General features: G+C 46.9%; 1 protein-coding gene across 7 annotated transcripts in view; it reads right to left on the minus strand.

Annotated features, from left to right (window-relative positions):
* The window catches only part of LOC143137790 (zinc finger MIZ domain-containing protein 1-like), a 168,489-nt gene that overhangs the window by 20,206 nt on the left and 126,266 nt on the right, over nucleotides 1-22,017 (minus strand). For 6 of the 7 annotated variants that reach the window (XM_076298114.1, XM_076298112.1, XM_076298113.1 and 3 more), the window contains exons 4-5: nucleotides 16,644-16,757; nucleotides 12,497-12,602 (exon numbers count right to left, since the gene is read on the minus strand). In XM_076298114.1, coding sequence (XP_076154229.1) covers nucleotides 12,497-12,602; nucleotides 16,644-16,757 — 220 coding nt within the window. Of the gene's footprint in view, nucleotides 1-4,823; nucleotides 4,958-12,496; nucleotides 12,603-16,643; nucleotides 16,758-22,017 lie in introns of those variants that run through there. The other variant, XM_076298115.1, reaches the window with a different exon arrangement.

The following is a 22,017-nucleotide window of genomic DNA, read 5'->3' on the forward strand; positions in this document are numbered from 1 at the left end:
GGCACTCACAATATGAGCATTATTTAATTATTCTGCATGACACATGACATGATATGTCAAATCTATTCTGTGGTTTACAGACAGTCACACAACACTCCCCAAAACTAAGTAAACCAAACACTTCACCTCCTAGCTCTTCAGATTAAGAGACCTGAAGAGTATATTGACACACCCATCCACCCACACACACACACACACACACACTCACACACCTTTTAACTCTGCAGCTCAGGAACATCGGGTCCGTAACTACTAACCCTCTAAATCAGGCAAGTCTCAATTTCCTGAAATCACAAATGCTGCTCTCTCAGACGAACCCGCTCTTCGAGGCCTACGCCACTTTGGATAAACATGACCACTGAGAAGCCGTAGGCATGAAATACTCCGCTGTGACTTGCGCACACTCTCGCAGCTCAGATGTCACGACGCGATCCTTTAAGTTCCCTCCCTGGCCCGCCTACATACTGATTGAGACATACACCACAAATAACCAAGTGTAAGAACATCTGCTGTACGACCACAGCTTTGTAATGCTGTGCAACGTTCAGCTCTCCCCTACTGCAAGAGACACATTCAGAAATCTACTTTATAGCCTTGTGCCGCTAGTTCAGCTTGGGCATGTCCTCCATGGTGAGAGATGAGGACATAATGCTTTATCAATGCACATCTGATCAGCACTAACACATTTTTATATGCACCAGAGCAAACCAAATGCGGGGAAACCAACCCTGGAGTTGACATACAGCTCAATATACCACTACAGCTGTTTGGGTACTTGCAATTCAGGCCAACTGCTGGCTGTAACTCAATTTTACGGGACAGATAGCAAAACATTATTCATAATTATGCATGCTTTTAGCATGCTGTATAACTCATTATTTGTATGCCACCATTTGTCTTGATGTTTAATGGCTATAAACCAATATGTCTGTTCAACTCGGCCTTAGTTTTTTCCCAATGTAGCTCAGGCATTCATAAAAAAGAAATATTAAGCAATTTAGGATAACAAATGAAATATTCAATTCAATACATACTTCATAAAGAAAATAAAGACAGGCTTGTTCTGCCCTGCCCGCTTGTGTAGTACACCTGTCAAACCAAATCTGGGAGGGCTGTGTTTTTGCTTGTCAAAATGGAAAACAAGACGTGCTGTTTATGCACATTCAGAGGAGAAAGAACAGAACCCTCAAAGAGAGCAAGAGAAAGAAGGAGAGAGGGAATGAGTGACTCATTATGAGGAGCGCAAGAGCTTCAAATCACACCTGGGCCAAAGAAGCGTGAACTTCTAATTCACGTCGTCATTGTCAGCGGTTGCCTGTGTAATTTATTCTATTTTAACAATTTGTGTGATTATAGAAAAATGAAACATTTACCTTTTTCAAATGAACGGCAGGTTAGCACTGCAACACATTCATCAGTAGGGCAAAACTAACCTGTCTCACAGCAGTCTAACCCCAGCTGAAATTCCTACTTCGTGGGTGAACAATCCAACTCTTGGTGAATTCTGCTTTACAGTGATCGTAACATTGCGCCCCGTGGCAGTTGATCTGAGAGAGATGTTTGTCTGAACACTCTTTATTACCCAAGAATCTCATGGGAAGGTAAATCACCCAAACAAACCTCACAGTCTCACTCCCATATGCAACTCCCGCCCAACTGCAGAGAGGCTTAGGCGGAGGTCTACACCTCTGTGATGAACAGGAGTTCTGTTCCCACCATCAGAGGCTTTGTCTCTCCAAACTTCAAACTACTTCCAGTGTGTTTGCGGTGGGGTGTGGGTGGCAAGCTTGCGTCTCAAGACTTGCATGCTGTAGAATCTGAGAGAGACTTCCAAGACTTTTATTAGTATGTACAATGCACCCCTTCTCCCACAGGGCTTGAAAAGGAGGCCTAATTGATTTCATTTGAAATGAATCAGAAGATTTAGGGTTGGGGATTGGGGCAAGCGGGGGGGTGGGGGGGTCATTTTGGAGGGAGACCTGAAGAAGTTGGTGAAATGGGGCGGGGTGGGCGACTTCAGTTTGGAAGGCAAGCTCAAGAGGTTGGTGGACCACACAAATGGTCATTTCACAACCGGGTGACATCGAGATGGGGTTGGATAGGGGGAGGGCAAACGGAGTATTCATTTCTTAACAAGCTCAGTAATAACTGGGTGGGGAGCTGCTTTCCCCGTGAAAAAGTGGCCAGCGTGGAGACGCATTCTTGTCTTAGCACGTTGCGAGCGGCTTTCGCAAGTGCGAGAGAGACAAGAACATGGGGCAAAAAATAGTTGCATCGTCTCTCTCGTAAGCTGTAATTATCGCCGGTGGCGTTTTCTTTTTTTTTTTTTGCAGTAAGAATAAACTATCTAAGTACAAATTTGAATCTGATCATATTGTGGATGCTGTGCTGTTGTGTTTTTGATTGATTTTGTGGGTTATACCGAACGTTGGTCACTCTCTGGGGGAAATTCTTTCCCGTTTCGTCCTAACAAGCAAGAAAACTCTGAGGGGAAAAAAAAAAGATTTGCGAAAGCTGGCGGCACTAATTGCACGACTCACACATTTTCGCATCGCCTCAAAACGCTGCATTTCAAAACTTTGCAGAGAAGTGTTAATGGGATAATTAGACATCTCACGCTTTTTCAGCAACTTTTTATCCATTCCCGTTGCTGAACTAGCACAGTTCCAGACGGTGGATGATTCTAGAAGTATCGGTCCAGATCCGATCCACATCTGGCCCAAAGCTGGCTCACGTCCGTTCCAAATCCTCTCAACAGTGTTATCTGCTAAATGCTATCTAGGGTGCAATAGTAATGCAATGGTATCTTGGGTGCAGTGCTGTGGTAAGATCAAGCATTTCATTCCATTAAAAAAAGAACACATGCTTTATACATTATTGCTGGCTACAAAAAAACTACCATTAACATTAAATGGCGAGTTATGAGCCATGTTGAGAGTTCTCATTTCAAGCTAGGTTTAAGCAGTGCTCTCTGGTTCAGAGGGGGCAGGGGTTTTGTTTTGAAGTCCCATTCCCTGAGCTAACGACAGCCACGCTTGTACCCAGCATCAGTCAAGTAGGTCAACGCAAAAGCAAGTGAGAGAGAGAGATGGACGGAAAGAGATGGATGGAGAGAGAGAGAGAGAGATAATCAAGCTTATTTTGACCCCTTCAGAGTGAGAGCGGTAACTGGGTCAAATGTAGTCAGCTGTTACAGCTCTATCAAGTGAAGTGCTGGAGGCACCAGTCATATTGTCAGAGACTCATTCCTCTGCAGGGTGCCCCCCCAAAAACCCCCCCAACACACACCCCATGCTTTAACCCTTAACCACTCCCACTGCCGACAACACCACCGACCAACCCCCATTCCCCTGCTGCCCAACCCCGTTTTACCCCATCCCAAATACCCTCCATCCCCCCGGAGGGGGATGATAAAGGGAAGTTACTATGCTTACAAACCCCATGGTCACCCCTCCTCCACCCGAGCCGGCTCTACACTCACTCGCTCACTGCTCTCTCTCTCACTCTCCTTCTCTCTCGTTCACTCATGCCTCCTCTGTCCCAGGCTGTCTCCTTCTTTTGACAGGGAGAGGGCCTCACATAGTCTTTCATTCACAGAGGAGAAAGGAGAAAAGCGCCCACGACGACACAGCCAGCACCCCCTTCTCTTCTTCAAACACACACACACACACACACACACACACACACACACACACACACATTCTTCCCTCGAGGCCCCCCACTGTTGCCAGTATCTTTGCCGACGCTCACTCCCACCCCCAAGTCAACCAAAGCTCTCTGTCGCTCTTGCAATGTTATTTCACCAGTGCACTTCCTCTCTCTCTCTCTCTCTCTCTCTCTCTCTCTCTCTGTCTTTCCTCCTCTCTTCACTCTTCCACTCCTCCTCTCTAATGTCTCCAGACAGACAGAGTAAGAGAGAGAGAGAGAGAGAGAGAAAGAGCGGCGCTGAGCCGTGATTTGCGACTCGTGACGCACAAGAAACACAGACAGCTGCCTGAGTCACTGTAGGGGTGCAGGCACGGCGCTTCACTCGTCTAGTTCCCGCTCTCTCTCCCTCTCTCACCGCCCTTTTTGTCCTCTTTCTTTCTTTCTCTCCACTCTCTCTCTCCCTCTCTCTCCCTGTCTCTACAGTCCGTCTCCTTCAATGTCTCATGACAGCCTTTTCCCTACGTGCCTGCCCCCTCTTCTCTTCTCTTCTCTTCTCTTCTCTTTTCCTCTCCTCTCTTTTTCCCTCTCCCAGCATGTCCAGTAGTCGCACACAATACGCATCAATTATTCATCGGCCATCGCTCTCGTTTGTGCTGGCCGAGGCCAATCACCGACGGATACATGGCTAATGGGCTCCTGCTGCAATGTGCACGCGCAGCGGTCAGGCGCACACACAGTCCACCCCAGGGACCGGTGAGCCAGGGAGAACCAGAGCAGGGCTACGCTCTCCCTCTTCCTCTCTCTCTCTCTCTTTCTCTCTCTCTCTCACTTGCTCTCTATCTTCCCTTTCTTTTTTATAAATAGGAGGAAACTTCACCAAGCACGACAAAAAAGGAGAGGGAGAGAGAGAGAGAGAGGAGAGGAAGGGGAGAGGAGGGAGGGGGGGGACAGATTGTGGACTCAGGAGTGCCTGCACAAGAGGAGAAGAGAGTGCTACTACTTCAACTACTGCCCCTGCAACAGAACTGAATGTCATGCTGCCTTGCCACTGCTAAAGGGTTAACACAAGTGAGAAGGAGTGAGAGAGAGGGAAAGAGAGAGAGAGAGGGGGAAAGAGAGAGAGAGAGTGAGAAGGAGGGTGGGAGAGACAGAGAACCAAACGCTTATCTCCTCACCTTGGAACGTGTGCAGCTGTTATTGATGTATCTCCTTTTTCTGTCTAGTGATCCATTGCCTGCTTCTCCCAATACACACATCACACACACAAGCAGCCTGAGCCACACGGCCAGAGGGGATAGAGCGAGGGGGGAGAGTGAGCGAGAGAGGAGGAGGAGAGAGAGAGAGAGAGAGAGAGAGGGAGAGGGAGGGAGAGAGAGGGAGGGAGAGAGAGAGAGGGAGGGAGGGGAAAAAAGAGAAGTCCAGGCAGCTCACATTTCAAACTTGCAGAGAGAGAGAGAGAGAGAGAGAGAGAGAGAGGGAGAGGGGGGAGGTGCCTAACAGGCTGAGCAGCCTGGGTGCTTGGCCTCTGTCCAACACGCAGACAGAGCAGGGAGAGAAGAAGCCCCAATCAATGAGCTCTTAGAGCAACATTTGCCCGCCCGCCCGCAAGCCAGCCAGTTTCTTTTGTCATGGTCAAAACGCTGGGCTGCGCCAGGGAGAAGAACAAAAATATAAATAAATAGATAGATAAATAAATAAATAAATAAATAAATAAATAAATAAATAAATAACCCTAGTCTGAGCTGCAACCTTGGGGCCACAGTGTTTTTTACCCTCTCTCTCTCTCCTTCTCTCTATCTCTCTCTGTCTCTCTCTCTCTCTCTTTCTCTCTGCGTTTCACCATCGCCGTAATCCATCAAAGCGCCAGTACTAATTAAAGGCAGGGTCCGGCACGAGGCAAGTGATCCGAGGAGAGGAGGCTCGTCCTCGTGTCCCCCTGCCTGTCCCCGAGAGCGGGGGCAGCGGGGCAGGGCTGTCCGACAGCCACCGAGCAGCAGGACGAGGGAGGGAGCGGGAGGGGGAGGGGGAGGAGGTGGAGGAGGAGGAGGAGGGGTGGGGACCATATTAGAGGACATTTGTCTTGCGGTGAGGGGGAGAGAGTCCTACATAAATAATTACATAGAGTCAAACAGGCAAACAGTGGAGCTAACAGTCACCAACAGCCATCTCCACCAGCCCCGAGGCAAGTCAATATTGGTCTTCCTTTCAAGGAGGAGGTGCTTAGCACTAACAAATGAATTTTAAGGGCCTCAATTAGCTAAGTCTCCAAGAGTGGTTATTACTGATTTATAGTTTACATTTCACTAAAATATGAAGCATGCCTGTACTACTACCACTACTAATATTATTGCAATTAATCTACTACCACTGTAATATATCATATACTATAATATGATATATTATAATAGTGTTATATTACATAATTAAGTGTTAATTTAATTTAATGCTGACAGCATTAGAGGTAAATACACAGCACCTTTATTCGGTAGCAGGCAGTGTGCATTGCTAAGTGGGACATCAGTGTGATTGGTGAGTGCCGACCTCCCAGACAGAGACACATCGAGGGTGGGAAGGACAAGCCCATCTTATCTCTCTCTTTCTTCTCTCTCTTTCTTCTCTCTCTCTCTCTCTCTCTCTCTCTGAACCCTCTCTTTCCCTCGATGCCCAGCCCTGCAACCATTCGAGTTCGGCACACCTGATTTACAGCGCGGGGAATGCGCCGAGGAAGAGGGGGGCTATCCGTCACGGCTGACACCAACACTTTGTCGACGGCAGCTCTGACTCGAGCGCGACACAAAGATGGCGACGGGGCCGCCGGGGGGACGCCGGTGATTTACGACCTGCCGACGGGCGCATACCTCCACCCTTGAACTCCGAGGCTCTCGATCCGTCTGTCTGTCTCGCCGCCTGTCCATCTCTCTCCGCGTGTCTGTCGGAAAGTCTCCCCCCAGGGTCTCCAAAAAGCTGGTTCTCCCCCCTTAGCAGCGCTAATCGCTGGCTGTGGACACGTCTGTGCAGGAATGAAGGGGAAAATGGTCTAGACAGGGCCATCGTTTTCGGGGGGGGGGGGAATGCGCCGTGATGCGCTGCTGTCCTCTGACCGGCCATAAAGCATGTGCACAGACACTGAGACACTCGTCCCCAGCTGAAACCAGCACGACATCTCTCCCTGCCAAAGTGCAAAAACATAGAGTATCTGAAGTCCTTCCCCCCCTAAATCCACACAATTTCATCTTCATCTGTGTACTATTAATCTGTTGCCTTTCACAGGTCTTCATTTTGTGGTTTTGTTATCACTGTTAGGGTTTAGTCGAAGTTAGCGTCTACTCTCAGTTAGCGTCTACTCTCAGTTAGTGTCTACTCTAAGTTAGCGTCTACTCTAAGTTAGCGTGTACTCTCTGACGCAGGCGTTGCTGTGGGAGCCGGCTGGCTTCGGGGAGAGCCGGCCTCTTGGAGCGAGTCCCGCCGTTTCTGACACTCTAAAACACCCGGGCATGACCACCAGCCATGTTTGCAGTCCTCTGTGTTATTTTCTATTTAGGAAGAAACCACAGCTAAACTAGCAGTTACTCAGTGCAAGCCCATGCTGGATGGAGAGAGAGAGAGAGAGAGAGAGAGAGAGAGAGAGAGAGAGAGAGAGAGAGAGAGAGAAAGAAAAAGAAAGAGCACTTGGAGGAAATTACATAGGGATGTGTGTGATGCTTCGGATGGTGTGACACACACTGCTCCTGACCTTACCACTTGTCTGCAAACAGACCAACCCAATCAGAGGTTTGTCTCTCTTCAAGACCACAACTATCCAAACAAACTCTCAGACAGATACAGCTTTCTCTTCAAAGGGAAACGGATGAATGCTTAAATCGTGGATCGTGGACCTCAAGGCAGTTGTTGTAATGACAGGGAAGCGCGTGAGGTTGACAGCAGCTATTCATAACGAAAGAGGACCACATTATATAGGACTATACATTAATGCTATGGCTTAACAGAAACTCTTGTAGTGCCACAATAGCATTTACGACTCCACCAGTGAGCACCTTAGGAACTTACACTAGCTTTCGAGTAGCACAAGACAAAAAAATAACAATTAGGCTGTCATGTAACAAAAGGGCCCATCTAAAAGTCATGCATGAAAAGTGCATTGCACAAACTGGCTCTACCTGTCAGGAAGCCAAACTGCCTCAAGGTTGTGTTCTGCCGTAGTTGTGCTTTTGACTCCTGACTTGCTCCTTCTTGCACCACTATATTTGTTTACTGAAGTCTAAATTGTCACAACTACAGGGCTAATGTGTTTTTAGAAAGCACCCAGTCGGCTTCGCCAAATGAGCGAAATCAATACGGCTTCATAAGTGTAAAGATATTTAACTTTGAAGACAAGTTGCTAACAGGTTTTGGTAAAGTGAGAGAACATATATCAACACCCAGTCAAATAGCGTTTTGAGCTTTCGACAAAAAAGCCCAAATAATGAGAAAGGCCTAAGCCAGCACAGCTTGTTTCACTGAGTGATACAACCTCTTTATCCTTGTTTAATCTCCACGCTGAAAGGTCTGTGCCACGATAATGGTATGAGAAGATTGTGTTAACTGAATACGAGCCTGGCACAATAGTGGGGAGGGGGGGCAGTGAAAATCAACCTTTTATAACAAACTCCACTCTCACTCAATCACTCACACACACACACACACACACACACAGACCAAAAAAAGCGTTCTTTTGCAGCACCAACAACAGAGGCATTCCGAGAGTCTGTTGAAGCACAAGCAATTTGGAATGTCCCACTCTGACCTATCACGGGGGGAATCATGAGTAGGCATTTTTTTCTCCCCCATGTGGACTCTTGTGGCGGACAATACCAATTATCCTACATGGGGAGAAATGGATCTCAAATGGAGAATGATATAGAATTCCCGTTGGGTGTGCAAAAAGCTTTATAATTGCCCCTATCAGTCGCAATATAGTTTACACAACAAGGGAGACGCCGCGGTAACAGTTGTCACTGCCACTGCTGGTGCACGCCGGCTTCGAAGAAATAGGCTCCGTAATCACAGATTAATAGAGCAGTCTAATCCCATTCACACGGGGGTCACAACCTGCTTTCTGTCGGCCCTCCCCCCACTCCCTCCACCCCCCTCCCCCCGGCCCACCTGCGAAAGCTGCCGTGCGCTCTCTCTCTCTCTCATTCATTCCATAGTGCACAGTTTGGTGCTGCCCTGCCAAGCGCAAACAGTAATCAAGACCACCATTAAAAATGAATGAGCTCTCGTGGCTCCTGCTTTTGCTCTGAGACTCGCTCTTTGGCGGAGCCTTTGCCGACATTGATTAAAGCACTTTGTAAACACCTCTCTCTCTCTTTCTCTCTCTCTCTCTCTCTCTCTCTCTTTCTCTCTATGGCTCTTTTTCATTAGCAATGTTGAGTCAGAAAGATCAGCACCAAATGCTCAACTTGTCAGTCGAATCAGAAAAACACAAGCAAACCAATGCCACTAAGTGAACACTACTTTGTTTCACAAATGATACCACTAATTACATTTAAACCGCCCACAGCCAAAAACCCCTCCAGCTCAGCTCCACGCAGATGCTACTACGGGTTGGAATGGTCACTCAGTGGCTATCAGCTCTGTGTTCTGGGTCCTGAAACGGACTGTTGATACCACCAGAGAAAGACTCAACGACCTGGGTCATCGAAATGTCCACTACACTGTTATCTACCGACAGGGCGTTGTCCCGGATCCCTGGCAGGCCCCATAAACACATCAGTACTGCGACACAAGGCAAAGAAAAGCAGCATGCGATTACAGATCTCTGCTCGCTTCCCAGCTCATTTGTGTATGGGTGTGTGTGTGTGTGTGTGTGTGTGCGTGTGTGTGCGTGGAGAGAGAGAGAGAGGCAGAAAGATTTGGTAGATCATTCCACTTAACTGTCCACAATATTTATATCTGTACACAACTAGGCATGAAACCGTTTCAGAACACCGTCTGGATGCAGCCCCCCCCCCCCCCCCCCAACTTTCCCCTTCTCGTATACTTCTGGCTCCGCCTACCTTCCAGCCACTGGCGAAGAAGAACATTATTTTAGGGCGGACGGCGGGGGCCAACCTTTGATGAACTCATAAAACACGGATGCGAGGAATTAACTGAGACGGTCCAAAACGAGAGGGGTGCGGAAAAACCTCACACACTGTCCATTACGGGGAAGGCGGATCTCTTGGGTGCTGCAGAGTGAGCCTATTGCTGCTGTTCTCCACGGTCAGAGTGCTACATTAATACCGTATTTGAGAAAGTGACTTCCTGACTTCTTCAATTTAGGATTTTATATCATCTACTAAATAGTCCCGGTATACTGTAAAAAGACTACATGATCTCATATTGTTGCAGAATACAGCCCATTACGTGCGTGTTAATGCATAACAAGATGCGCGGAGCATTTCAATCCATGTCTGAGGCAAATAAGTCAACTTTGAGCCATAGCAGAGTGCCTCACGCATTTCAATCCTAACCGAAGACAGGTGAGGACCACAAATCAGCCACGCCACAAGGCTTTCACATTGGGCACAGCTTTTTGACTGCCTATATATCATATCTTTTATTCAGCGTATCCTTTTCAGCGGGAGTGCAAAATGTTGGCAGGCAACAGCACACTTGATATCTGTATTTTCCACTTTGACAAATGCTTGCGAGTCGGAGACGTCAGGTTTCATCAGACTGTCATCGTTTGCTACGTTTTTCTGTAGCGGACCTATCTACCTTTGACCCTGTCGGCATCACACTTGTACAATCTCCTGCCAGTCAGAGCTACAATCTGTGATTCTGACAGAGGGTTGTTGATATTTGACCTAAACAGTCAATCAAACTTCCTACAAACTACATTCTCTGCTCCTGAAGTGAGTGTTGATTGGCTGTAGCGTAAAGTATGGCTCAGTTTGAGACACTTTGTTTTCCTTTTTACAGATCTAGGATTGTTTAGGGTAAATATTACATTTAAACATATGTAATCATATGTAAATACACCGTTTAAGTGCATTTACTTAAATGCACACATAGAACGGACAGCTATCGGAAAGTGAGGAGCGATTTGATGAATTTGACGAAAAGTGTATTGGATTAGAAAAGGGATAGCATCTTTAAATCAGAGAATACTTATATAAAATCACCTCGATAACTTTAGGTCCGAGCATACTTCCTCTGGCTCTGCCACCATGCATTTAACAGTCATGAATGCAAAGCAAGTTGCACTGGTTGTCAACCTGCACTGAACACGCAGGAACTAGCTGACATCAGCATCTTTCAGTACACCCAAATACGTCTCAATACCGAGACGAGCCAAGCGCACGTCAGCACTGATAGATCATCACAAGCCCTTTTACATTAGTCTAGCACTACAGGTTTGGTTTTAGTTTACCGCTAGCCTGCACCAAGTAACAGTTGCATATGTGTGGTGTGTGTGTGTGTGTGTGTGTGTGTGTGTGTGTGTGTGTGTGTGTGTGTGTATGTATGTGTGTGTGTGCGAGAGAGAGAGAGAGAGATAGAGAGAGAGAGAGAGAGAGAGAGAGAGAGAGAGAGAGAGAGAGAGTGTGTCAGAGAGAGAGAGAGCGAGCTGATGCTATGTGAGCGATTTACGAGCGAGATTAAGTGATTGTGTGATGATTTCATTCAGTCTGGGATAGCTCAAGCATTCCTGAAAGGGACATTAGACCTTTGAGAGACATTAGTGGGCTGTATGATATGATAGTGGTGTGTGGCTAATGACGAGGGCTTGAAACTGCAGACTACAGCAATCAAGACACATGTGGAGAGCATCATCAACAACCAGGATGTTTGCATTGCATCAGGTTGTACTACACAACTGCAGTTTTCTGAGGATCAAAATGACTGCAGTTTTGGAGGAATTATATGCAGTTCATATGCAGGAAATGCAATATTTTGGACTGCACAAATGCAACAAGGAAATATCACTGTATTGTACTGTATTTAAGAATACTATAGTGGTCCCATTACTGCAGTTACTTTTTGGTGCGCCACGTATAGGTTTTAAAGGCATTGAAATTATAGCATTCAACAAATCAAATGAAATATTGCATCTAGTGAGAGACAACATTGATGTCGTGCACACGACAGAGAATAATGCTTGGCGGTAATCTACAATTCTGAAACCCAAATCAAAATCACTGTTTATAAGTCACAAACAGCTCTCGTTAAAGCATCACCCTGAAGTGTATTTGCCGACACTTTGAGACCAGGCCAACGCAGCAAACGCTGACCACTGCTGCTCCTGCAGTCCCCACCACCACCGCCGCCGCCGCCCCACTCTCTCTGAGGTTAGCCGAATTCTCAGACAACTGTGTTAAACATTTCCATCACCACAGTAAACAAGCTAATTACCCACGCGTCGCCCTCCATCCAGCCATCCATCCTCCCCAGTCCCATCCCATAATGCAATTCCCCATCGCAACAGCTGACGTGTCAGCCGAGAACAACGCAAAGAAACATTACCCCGACATAGTCATCTTTGGGGCAATGAGTGTGTGTGTGTGTGTTCGCATGCATGTGTTTGTACGTATCAATCAATCAATCAACTTTATTCAAGACACAAAGGTCCATAGTGACAACATGTATGTTTGTATGTGTGTGTGTGTGTGTGTGTGTGTAGTGGTGTGTGTGATAATGGGGGGGGGGGGGGGGGGTTGTTGTGTTGTCGAGAGGACTGAGGTGAGACAGTGAGATTGTTTCTTCACAAAGTATTTGGTGCGTGTGTGTGTGTGTGTGTGTGTGTGTGTGTGTGTGTGTGTGTGTGTGTGTGGGAGTGGAGTGATGTGGAGTGTGTGGTGTGATGACTGATAAAGCAGGGTCTTACCTGCTGATTTGGGGGTGAATTTGTCCCGGTTGGCAGCACACACGGCCAAAAGTCGGTAGCCCAGGTCCAGGTCAAAACCTTGCTGCGCAGCAACACGGCTGACCACCTGAGGAGGAAAAGGAGGAGGAGGAGGAGGAGAGAGAGGAGGAGAGAGAGGAGGAGAGAGGAGGGGAGAGGGGCTTTATCTAAACCATCAACCAAAACAATAACTCAGGTTAGGCTGAAGTTTATTGAGGTGACAACCAAGATAATTCACATGAATTATACACATCTAGATACTACAGGAGATCTAGCTCCAGATAAAAACCACTTTACATCACACACAAGCACACAGACAACTCCTAATACAAAGGCCTTCAGGGACATTGTATATCCTTTTTTTGAAATCGCTGTCACACACAAGCATTCACAAAACTTTGTTACTCCTAAGGACGTACACAATCACAAAAATGCACACTTACACAGTTACACACACCCAGACACACACACACATACACAAACAAACACACAGGGTACAAGCATCATTGGTCCCGTGTGTCCCCCCCCCCCCCTTCTCTTTCTATAGAAGCTAATGACTCATGGGCTGATAAATTCATAAGGCACTTGACATTTATAGCCAAGTAGAGAGCGAGGAGGGGGGGGGGTGTGGAGAGATAAAGGTAGAAAGGAGTCTTCTGACGCCATGGCACGGACTCCTGCCAAGCACCTCTACACCCCCCACCGACCCCACCAACCCCACCCTCACCACCACCTCCCTGTATTAAGGCCTAAAGCCCCACAGGCCACAGGAGGCCATTGTAAATCACCAGGGGAAAGAGCCCAGAGAGCCCCTTTGATTTACCATTTCCATTATCTGCTCCGGAGACCCCTCTGACGCTCTCCCCCCACTGACCTTCTGAAGCGAGCCACAGGGGCCGCTGGAAAGAGAGGGAGGGTGATGTGGGGTGTGTGTGTGTGTGTGGGGGGGGGGGGGTCGGAGGTGGAACATGAGTCGAAAAACTGTGCGGCCATGACATCCACTCCTTTTAATTTTTTCCAGAAACTATAAATCGACTCAAGAAGAGAATCCCTCACTTATTTTCCCGCTCGTCTTTTGCTTTCTCTTCTCTCTCTCTCTCTCTCTCTCTCTCTCTCTCTCTCTCTCTCTCAAGTTTACATCTAGGACCCACAAGTGTAGGAATCACTGCTACCTCAACCATGTCATTATCGTCCCTAAGTATAGGCCTTGATGTTTTCTAACACCAAAAAAGATCATATGCATCTTTTTATTCTTCCTTTTTTAAACTTTCAGAGTCTCATATTTATAGTAGATGCATATTAAGCGGAAGATATATGTGTGTGAGTTGTCTAATTAAACTCTCAGCATGGGAGGCTCGTTTACGTTAGCCGGTAATTTGAGCACGGGCCAGAGAAACGTTACGACTGGCTCTCGTTTTCGACGCCTTAATTACACACGGGAGGAGGTGAAATAGCAGCGGTTTTTGGTACTCAAGTAAAGGAGGGGAAAAAAACAAGAAAAAAAGAGAAGAAAAGAAAAAAAGACAGTCTTTCTGTTGTTTGTTTTTTTTCTTTTTTGCTTTGAGGAACTGATAAGATTTAAGGCCTCCTGGCAGACTAAATTCCAGCTCTTCTTCTGGCCGCGACGAGTCGACTGGCGGCCGATTCGGTATCCTACTCCTCTCGGCCAGCGCAGGCCACAGCCAGAAGGAGACAGAATTAGTTCTGCCGAGTTACAAATCATTTTCCCAGAGATAGAAACGATTTATCTCTGACAAGAGCAAAACAAACAGTTCCATTGGCAACCACAGTTTACAGACGATGAAGAAGAATAAAAACAGAACCAAGGACACACTCGGAAAAGTGGAATGCATGAAGACAGAAGCTTCTTAGATGGCGTAGAGAGACAGAGTCGTGTCTGAGCACAGGTGACAGATTCTTATCAAAACTCTTCACAGCGGCGATCCCTCGATAAGAGCGACAGGCTTAAGCACATTCCTGATATGGTTGATAAATACTCGATAATCTGCACGTAAGACCTTTTCCTACAATCATACCACAGCTTTCCATAACTCATACAAAGCTATGAATGATCGTGGTAATGAAGATGTTGTCATGGCTTGTTAGAAGCAGCCGTGGCCTACTGCAGCCGTGGCCTACTGGTTCGGACTTGTAACCAGATGGTTGCCGGTTCGAACCCCGACCAGTAGAAACGGCTGAAGTGCCCTTGAGCAAGGCACCTAACCCCTCACTGCTCCCCGCTGTAGCAGGCAGCTCACTGTGCCGAGATTATTGTGTGCTTCACCTCACTGTGTGTTCACTGTGTGCTGAGTGTGTTTCAATAATTCACGGATTGGGATAAATGCAGAGACCAAATTTCCCTCACGGGAACAAAAAAGTATATATACTTATACTTATACTATACTTAGAAAGTGTGCTATAAGGACATACAGTGTTGCCTGGAGGGCACACTGTAATCACATTCATTCATTTTCACATGATCTAACCTCACAGACATCATGTGACTGCCAGAGTGAACACTGCAAACGGCAAACTATTCAGAGTTTAGACATGTGCTGGTGTGACATGAGAGTGAGTGTGTGTGTGTGTGTGTGTGTGTGTGTGTGTGTGTGTGTGTGTGTGTTGGAATGCTTCTGTGTGTTAATGTGTATGCATGTGCTGAGTATATGCGTATCTGTACTTGAGTGTGTGTGTGTGTGTGTGTTTTGATTCGTGAGTAGATCAGGATTTCTGTATGCTAAGCTTGTAGTGCACAACTCGTGAATTGCAAGGCAGCATTCACAGCTCAGAGGAAAATCTCTTTTTTTTACTGGGGAATCATCACCCCCCAAACAGAGGTCAGAAAGAAATCTACAACTTTATTTCCTGCTCATAAGATTCTATGTGAACACGGCGATGAACATCTGCATTTCACACTCAGACCAAACTGAAACTGAAACACTGAATCCATCATAGTCGTTGATTAATTAACCAAACTATTGCTGAAGTGGCGTCTCAATTGCAAACCTCAGCATTTCACAACTGTTCCTTTTAGATGATTTAATGCATTTAAAACTTTTCTTAGTTTTTGTTCTTTTACCTGCTCATTTGTACTTTACCCATTGAGCACTTTGCCAATTACTATTGTGCATGAATTGTGTGATATAAATCAAGTCTTTCCTACTGCTGCCTGCATTACAGAGTTTAGCTGTGCAGCCATGTGAGGTACTTTGCTAGTGTTGAAGTTTGATATTTTGATATTCTGGGTATTTTGTAGGTTGGCCCAATTGTAATGAGGTACATGGGTGGTGTGGAGGTTTGCTTGTGTGGTCTTGTGGCAGAGGCATGGAAAGCCCAGGCTTCACAGTACGGACAGACGGATGGCTGGAGAGACAGAGTAGCCTCCTAAATAAAATGGAGGACATAACTTGTTTGGGCAGAGGGGGAGACTTCCAAAGCCAAAACAGTTTGTTTTCCTGTCAGGACAAATTCCAGTAGCGCAGCTCTGATGATCTACTGTATGCCCGAAACCATGATACGACGTCTAAGCATTTCTCTCAGGACTCGCACAAAGTAACGGTCTGGGGCAAAACAACTACTACGCCAACAGCAAAGCGCCCACTGAGACGAAAGTCTATCATTAGTTGGCCATGTTGAGAAGGGGGAGGGGGGGGGGGGATTCTACAAGAGGGAAACGTATTCAATTAAATTTCCAATGCTCTTACAGACCTCATGCAGATATGCCGGATGTTCAAGTGCTTAAATGGGGGAATTAGGAACCTTCAAAGCCGAATTACTTAAAGAACATGCTTTAGTTAGAGGAGCGCATTGATTACTTTGCGGGGTTGCGGATGTGCAATCTACACTGTCTATAAAAGCTCTCAATGAATAGTCACTTCAGGGTAAATGAGAGTGGACTTTGTCAACTCAACAACTAAAAGAGTACAGTTGTCTATGTGTGTCTGTGTTTGTGTGTGTGTGTGTGTGTGTGTGTGTGTGTGTGTGTGTGTGTGTGTGTGTGCGTGTGTGAGAGAGGGAGAGAGTATAATATGCGTTTGGGTGCATGTATATTATGTGTGTATATATAATAGATGTGTGTGTGTCTCTGTGTGTGTGTGTGTGTGTGTGTGTGTGTGTGTGTTGGCCTCACCGTTAGGCATCCCATGAGGCTTTGCTCAAAGGGTCGTTGGAAGGCCCGTGGATCACCACACCAGTCCAGAAGCTCGGTGGCTGCCGTGTGGAAATTTGCCGGGTTTTGTAAGTGCTGCAAAACAGACACAAAAAGACACATGCATCAGATGAGCATCAGGTCATAAGTGGCGTCCGAGCTGAATAGAAACTTGACCAACTGAGACTTGAGACATTCTGGACAGATTACACACAGATCAAAACCACAACAAGGAACACTGATGACAAATATAGTAGTTTCAAAGTATTGAAATAGTAACCTACAGTAAACTGCATTCAATTAATTAGACATCACAACTTCAAAAGCATTTTTGTTGTTGAATGCTGTCCAAGGAATGTGTTTCTTAGTTAGAGTTCAAATGAGGACCTCAGAAATAGTACTAATTCTTCATTCCTTTTGTCCCAGGTTGTGTGCACTTACAATAGGCAGCAAAGTGGCCTATTATTGATTAATCATCAATATCATTGTGTGCACTAGCAGCAAGGTCAGATTTTCATTAACTAATCATCAATATTCAAGTCTGACTCAACTATAACACGTTCTGAGGTGAAGACCTTGATCAACACAACTGCTCAGCACAGCCTACATCCACCCTGTTCTGTGGCCATCTTTAGTTCACTCTTAAAATGAATGTGTTGAAAAAAACACAACTTGTTTTTAATACATATCTGTGTCCAGATAGGGAAAACACAGTTTGTGTTGTTTCCTTTTTATATTTGTTACACAATATGTGTTGAAATAGCACAACTTGCATTGTTTTTTAACACATCTCTGTGTCCAGATAGGGACAACACATTCGTTTTAAGTGTTCTATCCGTGTAGATTTAGCCAGAGTGTCATTTTAATGGCACAGCCCTTTTAAAGTGTGAGCCACGTCCTGGAGTTCATCCACCCAAGTCACGGTGGCTTCCTGCTCTGTCCGACAGGAGAATAAATCAACACCCTTGGCCGGCCGGTGGATGCTTCCGGAGCTGCGTGCGAGCGAATGAACGGACAAACGTGAAGTGCCCGTCGTTACGATCAGCCCTGGAGCTATGCGACAAGACTCCGGTATCCTGGTGAGAGCTCTCTGACCTTCAGGAACACCGTTGTGACAGAGCAGCAGCACTTAACCCCTTCCTGTCTGAGGGCGGATACAGGTAGAGTCGCTCACCACAAAAGCACAAAGTATCTCACATGGTCCTAAACCATTTTTAATCTTTAACTGCCTGACCTGTTTGAATTAGATAACATCTACAAAAAAAAAACCTAATAACACTTTCAGCAGACAATACCGTATGTACTGTATGTACAAGTTGTGTAATTAATAAATCTTTATCACGGAAACTTGTATTTTCATTAGAGAGTAAAGTACATTTCTGTTGCACTCTTTCCAAAATGCAGTGGCATTCCGTGTTCACTGATTTGCTATCGCTTACAGAATTTGGCACAACATTGCATGCCGAATTCCAACTGGACAGACTATTATCATCTTATCACTGGCAACAAACAAGGGGGGGGGGGGGGGGATTTATTCAAATTGTCCGACGTTACTGTCTCTCGGCCTGTTTGTTTGTGTCTTCTTTAAAATTCGGGGGGCATTACGGGGCACTTTCACGGCTCTTCAGGGGCCTCTTGGCCATGGTCAGTAGAGGGCCTACTAAGTCACCAGTGATTAGACGAGTAAGACTTTAAGAAGCGATTTTCTGCTGATTTCACAGGCTTTGCTGAAGGCATGAGGAGAATGTCTACTCTGCTGCAGACTCGCTCCACTACACAGGCGGGCGTCCACCAGCAGCCTCCAGTCACCTCTCTTCGTGCACACTAGTGTTAGGGGAGTGGGATTGCTGTGATATTTACCTCCAAACACACACACACACACACACACACACACACACACACACAAAGAAAGACATGCATATGCTGTACATAAACACCCACAAATACACAGAAAGACAAAACAACACACACACACACACACACACACACAATTTCACTCATTGAACTACTTTCCTTACCTATCTTTGCTTGAGTTTTGTAAAACCCCTAGCTGCAGCATCAGAGGAGATTTTGGTAAATACCCCCCCCCCCTTCCCTGCTCTCTTTTTGTCTCTATCATGTTTCAAAAGCTCTCTCACGTCAGACAGCATGAGCAACTGCTATCTGTCACGCTCCCTCCCTCCTTCTCCTCTCCCTCCCTCCCTCTCTCCCCCTCCCTCCTCCTCTCTATCCCTCGTCTCCCTCCCTCCCTCCCTCCCTCCCTCCTCCCTCCCTCTTTCTCTCTCCCCGCTCTCGCTCTGTTTCTTGCTGTTTGGCGGCATTCCTCCGGGGGCAGCACAGGTTAGCTTTTTGATGAGGCGGCTCTGGTGTCAGCTGGATGGGAGGAGGCGGCAGCAGCAGCAGCCTCTGACAGGAGCCGGATGGAACCAGTCTTGTTTATTTTTTGCGAGCGAGTCTCAGACCATTACCCTGTAGCGCGCGGCGTGGTATGCCAAGGGAGCTGTGTGTGTGTGTATTTGTGTATTGTGTGTATATGTGCAAGTGTATTTTTCAACCCTGTGGATACTGCTGGTGGGCTATGGCTAAACACACACACAGACACACACACACACACACACACACACACACACACACACACACACACACACACACACACACACACACACACACACACACACACACACACACACACACACACACACACACACCATGATCATTCTCATGTGGCTACTTTCAGAGTGGCTTTCAGAGAGGCCACATACTGTACACAAGGAGAAGAAGGGAGCAGGGGAGGAGGGGAGCGATGGAGGGATGGAAGGGCTGACAGGAGGAGAGGTGATTTGAAGGAAAGAGAAAAGAGGAGAAAATGGAAGAAAAAAAGATGATAGAATATAGAATACAACATATAGAAATAGATAGATAGACAGATAGAAAGGTAGCTACATAGACAGATAGACAGATAGGCAGACAGATAGATAGATAGATAGATAGCTATTGAAGCAATTTATAACGCAAGTGACAAACGGAGAGTAAAGGAAAAACAAGAAGAAAGAAAGAAAAGAAAAGAAGAGAAAGCAGCAGGCATGGTTCACAGTGGAGAGCAATAAGAGGAGCAGATGAGGTGCTGTGTTGCGCTGTGGTGCTGTTTGGTGCTGTGTGGTGTGGTGTGGTAAGGTGTCGTGTGGTGTGGTGCTGTGTGGTGCTGTGTGGTGTGGTGTGGTGCTGTGTGGTGTGGTGTGGTGTGGTGTGGTGTGGTATGGTGTGGTGTGGTGCTGTGTGGTGTGGTGTGGTGTGGTGTGGTGTGGTATGGTGTGGCATGGTGAGTGGTGTGGCATGGTGAGTGGTGTGGTGTGGTATGGTGTGGTATGGTGTGGTATGGTGTGGCATGGTGAGTGTCTGGGAGGGGGCCATGCTGCTGCCCACTTTCTCGCTGATGTGATTACTGCTCTCCACAGTGGGCACAGACGTGCCTCGGCCAGAGCCGCTCACGTGACTGAGCCAGCCCTGGCACCTCCACCGCACCCCACTCATTCTCTCTCTCATTCTCTCTCTCTCTCTACACACAAAAAACACTAGCACCTACCAGCGAGCCAAACCTGTTCCCTACCTTTTTAAAAACACACACACACACACACACACACACACACACACACACACACACACACACAAACACAAACACCGCACTCTACCACCCATCTACCACACCACGCCAGCCGAGTCACAGGATACGGCTGGCCAAGCCTGACCAAATTAGCCTGCGCTAAACACACAGGTCTACTAGTGAGACCGCTAGGAACATGCAATCATACAGTACGTTAGTCCAGTGGGGGCATTAAAATTCATGCAGCGGGTTGAAAAGGCGTTGCGTTAACAGCTGAGGTGCTGCTCCCTACAGACGCGCACACACAGACACAGACACAGACACACACAAACACACACACACAGGAGCAATCACAGAAAGGATATCTGACAGCTGCTTCAGTGCCTACAGCAACAGGAGACTGTGCTGTCCAATGCTGACCAGTACTACCAGCCAAGTAAGGCTGTAGCAATACACGCTGTGTTCTCCACACAATCCAATACAAATCCCTGGTATATCCCATGTACTGTATCTCCAAATATACATAAACACTACAGTACTTGTAAACATTCAGTAGTAATCATTGGCAATAGCTAGTTTTGGGTTGACAATTAGCAATCATTTCTAGTCTACTGTCTATTGCATTGATGTCAGATGTACGTGTCTCTTCCTCTCTCCCCATTTGTCTGCAAGCATGAAGCAACAACTCTGATTTCAGAGCTGATTTCTGCGGTCCTGCATCTAGACGTCCAGTTTACCTGCTGAGTGGCACCACAGAGAGTGTAGTGCCAATTGGCCAAGACGCAAACCCCCTCTTCCCACCTCCCCAAAACACGCACGCGCACACACTCGGACACACACACAGACACACCACACACACACCACACACACACACACACACCCTGTGCTGTTCCGCCAACAGCACCCTAAAACACGGCGTCTGTCTGTAGAAAAACAGGCCCGTAGGGAAGGTAGGCCGAGTGGGCTGTCAGCCGAGAGATCAAAGCTGTCCCGGTGTGTGTGTGTGTGTGTGTGTGTGTGTGTGTGTGTGTGTGTGTGTGTGTGTGTGTGTGTGGTGTGTGTGTGTGTGTGTTGGTGGAGGCCCTTTTAGACCTGTCACAGAACCCATCCTGCTGCATGGCAGACGAGAACCAAAACAGGCGAGAAGAAAGGAGAGGCTGCCGCTTAAGTGGCTGTGTGGAAGAATCTGTGTGTGTGTGTGTGTGTGTGTGTGTGTGTGTGTGTGTGTGTGTGTGTGTGTGTGTGTGTGTGTGTGTGTCTGCACTTTTTAGAGCATGTCTGCGTAACTGAGAGAAAGCATGTGGATCAGTAGGAGGTACCAGCAGGGGGGTGTATATGTGTGTGTAGTGAGTGTGTATATACTGTATGTGTGTGTGTGTGTGTGTGTGTGTGTGTGTGTGTGTGTACTGTTGGCAGAGGGTGAGTGAGTATGCGTGTGTGTGTTTTGGAGTAAAAGAGTACCAGTGGAAAGAGACAGTGAATCAGAGAAGAGGTGGACTCTCAATGACTCACTCTCCCCCTCTCCCTCTATCCCTCTCCCTCTCTCTCTTCCTATACCCCCCCTCTCTCTCTTTCCCTTTCTTCGACCTCCAAAGGCAGGATAAAAGAACAAGCATATTACCATTTATAGCCACACACCAACACAAATATGCGTACACTGTACGTGTGTGTGTGTGTGTGCTCTCCTATGTATGTACCACATATTCCTATGTGTGTGTGTGTGTAAACATGCATAGTGTATAAGTGCATATATGC

The sequence above is a fragment of the Alosa pseudoharengus genome, unplaced genomic scaffold (assembly GCF_046254945.1).
Source record: "Alosa pseudoharengus isolate Yale_2024_CS ecotype anadromous, Long Island Sound unplaced genomic scaffold, YU_APseudo_1.1 YU_APseudo_1.1_scf_21, whole genome shotgun sequence".
In the NCBI taxonomy this organism is placed as follows: Eukaryota; Metazoa; Chordata; class Actinopteri; order Clupeiformes; family Clupeidae; genus Alosa; species Alosa pseudoharengus.